General features: G+C 36.8%; 1 protein-coding gene across 2 annotated transcripts in view; it reads right to left on the bottom strand.

Annotated features, from left to right (window-relative positions):
• Nucleotides 1–2909: 2909 nt before the first annotated feature.
• Nucleotides 2910–7186, bottom strand: part of LOC126469695 (high mobility group protein HMG-I/HMG-Y-like) — a 36805-nt gene continuing 32528 nt past the window's right edge. For both annotated transcript variants that reach the window (XM_050096865.1, XM_050096864.1), the window contains exon 4: nucleotides 2910–6280. In XM_050096865.1, coding sequence (XP_049952822.1) covers nucleotides 6170–6280 — 111 coding nt within the window. In that variant the 3' untranslated portion in view covers nucleotides 2910–6169. The remainder of the gene's footprint in view (nucleotides 6281–7186) is intronic.

Raw genomic sequence — 7186 nt, 5'->3', positions numbered from 1 at the left:
TGTATCAGGGGGTATGAGCTAACCCTACCTGTCTATCCAAGGTTCAGCCACCTGTTGCACATCAAAACGTGTGGGCCGGCCTTCAGGATCGCACAGGGAGGAAAAAGAAACTAAGAGACTTCAAATGCCAAAACAGAGGAGATGGAGAACAACGAAAAAGGGGAAAAAGCAGACTAGAAACTGTTCCAATGCCAAGCTACCAAAACTAGAGAACATATTCCTGAAAATACTCCAGACATATTCCCCAATGCAGGAGGGAAAGAATAACAGGAGGATAAACATGCAGCATAGAAATGGATGCGATGCTGCAAAGGCTAGCGGCCAGAAGCCACACGGACTCAAGAGTGCTAAGCCCCCTGGCAGGTTCCAGGGTGTGTTTTCGAACAGGATAATGCTCACCCACATACCACTGTTGTGACACAAGATGTCGCCTTGACCTGCTCAATCACTAGATCTGTGTCCAATCTAGCACATATGGAACACAGTCAGGTGACAACTTCTGTGTCATCTACAAACAGTAGTAACTGTCCCTGTACTGACTAAAGAAGTGCAACAGGTGTGGAACTCTGTCCCACACGGACATCAGGCACCTGTACAACACAATGCATGCAGGTTTGCATCCATTCAACACCCCAGCAATTACACTGGTTATTAATTATTTTACATTTGCAATGGCTTATCTCTTATCGTGATCTTTCAATTCGATGCACTGAAATATCAACATATTTCTCAAATTTCATTACTCTACATTAATTATTTTTTTGTTTTGCTATTTTTTCATCAGTGTACTTGATTCAGGCTGCATGTGGCCTGCAGTTTGATGACAAGGGGCATATTGTATTAATCTTATCTATTTTATAATAGCCTGTCATTATTGCATAGAGTTCAGTTAATCAGAATACTTTTAACCACCCATGTAGAGAAAAAAGAAAAGTGAAGGGATTTGATATTATGGTAACCTTTTCAGTAATTGCTGACCCAACTCTCCAGTAGAAAGTAGTAGTGCTCAGTGAGATTACTGTTGGCCTCCAGTAAGCTAAGGGCTAGTAACAGACCCTATATTGACATTTAGGTAAGTAAATCCTTAACTTCCTAGTACACTCACCTCACCCATAGTGGAATGTCAGTCTAGAGTAATTTATCACTGTAATCATTATCCCACATGGTGGCTATATCCCACAGCACTGACTGACAGTTATCATACTACTTGTCTTAAAGCCATTGACAGTACGCAGTTCAGTACCTGAACATTTGCACCTTACATCAGTCACTATGAGCCCTGCTTCATCATAGGCTAGTTGAGACAACATCACTGCTGTTTTGGGCAAAGGGAATTGGACGGTATCCAATGCAGATACACAGCATTGTGTTCCCAAGCGCAATGTTGGATAAAATATAGTGATACAGGAGAGTCCAGTAGGATTGGAGAAGCTTGGGGAAAAGAAGTAGTTGTGCAACACCAAAAGCAGTACAATGTCACAACTGAAATGTTGTGTTTCTACCAAGTGACATGATTTGGCAGTGGCTGGAGAGGAGGGGGCAAGGGAGATACTACAAATCAAACTGTCAGCTGTTGAGGAGAAACAGTCAACTATACCAATTAGTGTTTGCTCAGGAAAATACATATTATGGTTGGTAGAATGTAAGAATTTCCAATGGACCAGTATTTTCCACAGCAAATGATGGTCCAGTATGCGTATATAGCCTGTGTAATCCCAACCCCACACCAGTGTCACTTTACAGTGGCTATGACAGTTTGGTGCTGGATATGTTCCTGTGGACTTTGGTTGGCTTGAAACAATAGATGGCAGACTTCATTCTGCTCAATATACTCATTACGGATAATGTTTTAGCCTTATCAGTGCAACAACGCTACCCTGAGGGACTGATCTGTTCCAATGAAGATCACTCACCAATACACATCAGCTATGATCAGCTGCAGAACAACGAATTTTTATCTTCAAATGGCTTCCTCTTTCATCAAACTCACTCAGGAAACATGGCTAGAGATATAAAGGCCTGACCTTGCACCAATAATTAGATACAAATTTTGTAACACCACCTCGGCGATCTGGGACAAGGTGGCTGAAAATGCCTCCTCTAAAAATGCAGATGGTCATCGACATGAAAGGGCTTTGGGCAGGGTGTTAACTAATAAATTGTTGATTTCATGTCTTATACAGATTCAACAAATAGTAACACACAAACAAAATATCTACAGCTTATATTCAGTTATTTCTTATTGCTGTTCAGCTCAATTCCACCTCAATTACAGGTGCCTTTTTCATGTCTCAAATCCTAGGGATGACACTGGGCAGGTTTTGTTGCACTTCTAGAGCGTATGCTCTTCTTCCTGAATGTCAGTAACTTCCTCAATTACACTTGCAACTGAAAGTGACCTTTGTTTTTATGAGCAGTAATACAGAGTTTGTGAGTGGCTCCTGAGTAACAGGACTGCCAGTTGAAATTTCAGCAACTGATACTTTTTATGCTCTCAAGCATACATTGTCAAAGAAAATTGGAATTAATCAAGTGTTAGAAGTAATGTGACATGTGAAAAACTACAAAAGTTTACGGTTTAGTGTTTTGCCTATGCCAAGGTTATTAGCAATGGAACCCAAGCCCATATAGCACTATCATGCTCACACACTAGACAGACCTGCATCCAGCTGGGTCATTACCAATGCATCATGGTTCAGTATTTCCATCACAATTCCACGCATTACACAATTCTTAGAACATCTATTACCAAAACAAAAGACCCTTTATGACAATACTCACCCTTAACATGTCTGACAAATTTTACATGAAGGATGGATGTTTTTGTTGTTGTTAACATAATTACAAAGTATTTCTGCAACTGCTCATGTCAGCTTCTGGAAATCTGTTTGATTCATAATACATATATATATCATTTCCGTATGTTTATTTAGAAAAGAAAATGTGCAGTCGATTACATGATCAAGACAATCTTATGACATTTTGATGATTTGTATGCAGATCTTAAAACTACTTCCTTATGTTTACAGTGTTAAAAGTAACACTCAATTTGGACACAAATAACTGATCTGCTTTACAATACTCAAAACAGAAATAAATCAAGTAAGAACCTGTAACATACTTGTAATGGCATGGCAATTGATGAAACTGAACTGCTTATGTATGCAGCATTAAACTAATCAGTTTTATGTATTCAGTGATGGGTTCAAGCCTTAAGGGTGACACAGACCCAGATGCATGTGATACACTTCTTAGATAGTGAACAACCCAAAAGTTTTCCACTCAAAACTTTTTACTGTTAAGTTTAACTACAGCTTGTACAAAATTCTGCAAAAGATAAAAGGTCTTCTTCATACATTCAAATGTTTGCTACTGATCTAGCACAGAATCTTAAGCATTCTGTGATATAATATACTACTAAAATCTATACATAAAACAGAGTATGGGGCTAAACACTGACTATCAGACTCCTACCAAATATCAGCCTTGAACTACAGGATCCATATATTTTAGTATGCTTCAGTAATGAAACGTTCAGCAATATTGCCTACTTACGAATATCACACACACCTGTTTACAGATCTCTACATGAAAATTAAATGTGTGCAGAGAATATACAAGCTGGGAGAAAGGGACAGCACAAGTGTTAGAAACTTTGGTGCCAGTGGCCTCTTTCCCTAACACCAGATTTCGAACAACCACACGCAGCACTTCATTATAACTGTCACCACGACAATGACATATTATAGATCAGATGGCAGCTAATCTAAAAACTTCAATCACATTGCTGATGTTACCTGTAGCAGCAGTGTAAATGTACCCCATGCCGTACAGATCACAATATTTACTTTTTACATTACATGTTAAGTACCTGCAATAACCAATCACACTAATTAAACTGGACTCATTGGCATTACTACATAACATTTTTAGCAACTGGTTTTTGAGGAAACAGTCCTTTTAATTTAGTGTTCCAAATCAAAATTTGCAAATTTTTTTAAGCCTTAATGTCTTTTTGCTCAGAGAGACCAGCCTAACAGATGCCATTACTGGTGTTTTATTCTATGATCAGAAGTATGGTATTTGCATTCCTACATATCAGTAGAGTATGTCTGCTACATAGACAATTTTCAGTGCCAGCGGCATGTGTTTTAAGGCAACATGCTAAGGGCTGATATGTTGGATTAGTTTCTCCTATCCATCAATCCATTAGGACAAAAATGAAATGCCAGGATTCCAAGTTCTGTAGTTTATTTTCCACAGTTTTCCTGATAGACTTAATGACAATATAGAATTTAAACATTAAAATACTGGTTTTTTCCTACTGAGAACAAACAATGGCTGCAAATGGCCTCCGAGTCACTGGTAAAATAAAAAGGCCGAACACATCAATATATCTCTAAACTTGAAAAATCTACACACGATTCCCATTAACGAAATTCCTGTTATATTGCAGAAGCTTAAAATATGTGTGTGATCAATGTTCTATATTTAGTTTCCAACTAGTAGTGCTGATATTCTATAAACTAGTAAGGAAAAATAAGGTGTTTCTGGTAAATAACACTGACTGTTACAGTGAATAATGTAAAGTGAAGCACAGTTCCATAAATAAAATACATTAACTGTAATCCACTAGTCACAAAAAGCTGAACACTGTCATTGCCTCTGAATTATCCCCAACACGTAATCTTTTTCTAGATACCTGTGAGACGAAGTAATGCTGTGCACTTCACGTTTGCTAAATACTGTAATTCTCACTGAGGGAAAATATGCAGCTTCCACGAAAGAATACAGCCAGCACTTTTCACTGAGCTGACAAACTTAAAAAGTCCTTGTTAATTAAAAAGAAATTCATCCTATTCATTGAAATTCTGCACTAACTTACATATGAATACATCATAAAATAAAATATCGCCAGATTCACATACATCTGGGAGGATAAATTGAAACACTATGATTCCTATCAGACACACGTCACAAAATTAAGTGTCATATTGCACACACTACAAATAAAAATTGTCAACATAGTAGGTCACACAAAACAGGACTCAAACTTCATTCTAAATCAATGTGTATGTGGCAGTGAAATGACTGATTATTCTCGACCATTTAAAAGAATTAACAACTATTCGCAATGAACTAATTCTACAATATAAGAAAGTTGCTAATGAATAACTTCAAATATTTTCAGTGTGTTCATTTAGCTGAGAACTCATCTGAAAGTTGAGATAAAACACAAAGAACAGGCATAAAAAATTATGTATGTTGGTATCTCCCACCCATACTGTGGAACTAAGCTTGGCCACTGTTTATAATGTAATGGAACAGCAACAGTCCTTTCCATGTAATTCCCCCAACACCTTTTGTTAAAACTTTTAATGTTGCCACATATAAATTTACTTACACAAAATCGGAAAGGGAACAACTGCAGTGTTATTTTATTAGAAGCAAGACCAGTCAAATGCCTTGCACTCCTGGGCAACTCCCTAACTTACTTTGCTTGCCTATAGGCATACTGCAACATTAACAGGTACAAATTTCTTATTTTTCACAGGTACACGCATATGAGATTCAAGAACCTGTAAGAAGGAACAAAAGGGGAAAGACAGGAAATGAAACTGTAGTGCACATTATTTCAATGAAATCTAAAATGGAAACCTTAAACATAGTTGTATAAATGGAACAAGGAGCTACTATTTTAAGAAAGAACTGTACTGTGTCCAAATGTGTAGCAATGGAGTGAAGTGTCTCCAGGCTCTAATCCATAGTTAAGGACTTATAAAATCTGTACAGTTTAACACAGCCCACACACAAAGTTCAAAATGACAATGTTAAAAAACATGCATAAATGCAGTGAACACACCACCTCCCCTGCATCTGAACTGTCAATTCAGTACACCTCTAAAGACATAAACCTTATGGTCACAAACTCACTCCCTAAATAGTTGAACATACAGATTAAGAGCCCAAGCAATAAACATATTGCCCACTCACAACATAGTACACACATTATCAAATTTTGATCCCAAAGGAAGAGGATTTGTCGAAAATGTTACCACACTGTCACTTGACAAACAGTTCCAAAGAAAACAAATGCACTTTCAAATCTCAAGATTATTTTGATCTAAACCACTTGTCAAGTAGTGTGGGTTATATCATACACTGCTCATTAATCTTCCCCTTCTTCCTCTTCATCCTCATCAACTTCCTCCTCATCCCCACCAGATTCTTCTTTCTTATCTTCCTTCTTGGGGCGACCACGAGCTCTGTTGCCAGGTTTCTGTTTGATAAAACATGCAATTTTTCAGTTTTGTGGCAATTTTATATAAAATTTATTAAAATAAATGCACTGCTGATTACCTTTGTTAAATAATTTTTTTAAAATTTTCTATCTGAAACATATCAATCAACTGATGGTATATGATAAAACAAGATTGCAACAGTTGTAATTTACAATAATTTAATTACCTACAAAATCTAACAATTATATTTATGAATTACAGGAAGTAAATGAAGCTTCAATCAGTTCCAAACATTACACCACTCCAGTACCAGGTTTCTTTCAGACAATTTTAAACTCCCAATACAACAAATATTTAGGAGAAGCACTACCCTGACAGGAAAGATACATGTCAAATAGTTCACAAATTTCACTTACAAGAAACATCTTACTCTGGCACTACTTCACATCATCAATTCTTTACAAGAAACCTGTACCTCAAATGCTCTTAAGTCAGTGAAAAACAAACCACCTCTAAAAATCTAATACATGTCTTATTTTCACACACAATTTTACATAAAAATAAAGCACATATCTTACAGAAAATGGAGTATTTTAGAATTCTCTAACTAAAATGGATAACATCAAACCCAAATCATTTCCCTTTACTCAAGGGCAAGTAGATACTAAAAAATTTCACATAGCTGACTAAATATTCCATTATTTGTTTACAAATAATATAAAAGGGTGGCTTCTCAAGTCTGTTAAATTTGCACGAAAGAATGGAACATTTTTATTGTGCCTTCACAGCCGTTCAATTATTTCAAGGCTCGTATAAAAAATTTCAACAGTTAACAGCGTACAATTCACTGCTGACAGCTGTCTGAATGGGTCAGTGTGCCGACTGCAATTGGAAATGGAGAAAACTGGGTTTCATGCTGTTAAACATTTTCATTTGAAGGGCTG

Source organism: Schistocerca serialis, chromosome 3 (genome assembly GCF_023864345.2).
Source record: "Schistocerca serialis cubense isolate TAMUIC-IGC-003099 chromosome 3, iqSchSeri2.2, whole genome shotgun sequence".
Lineage (NCBI taxonomy): Eukaryota > Metazoa > Arthropoda > Insecta > Orthoptera > Acrididae > Schistocerca > Schistocerca serialis.
The sequence above is the reverse complement of the archived record's forward strand: the minus strand, read 5'-3'. Positions and strand labels throughout refer to the sequence as shown.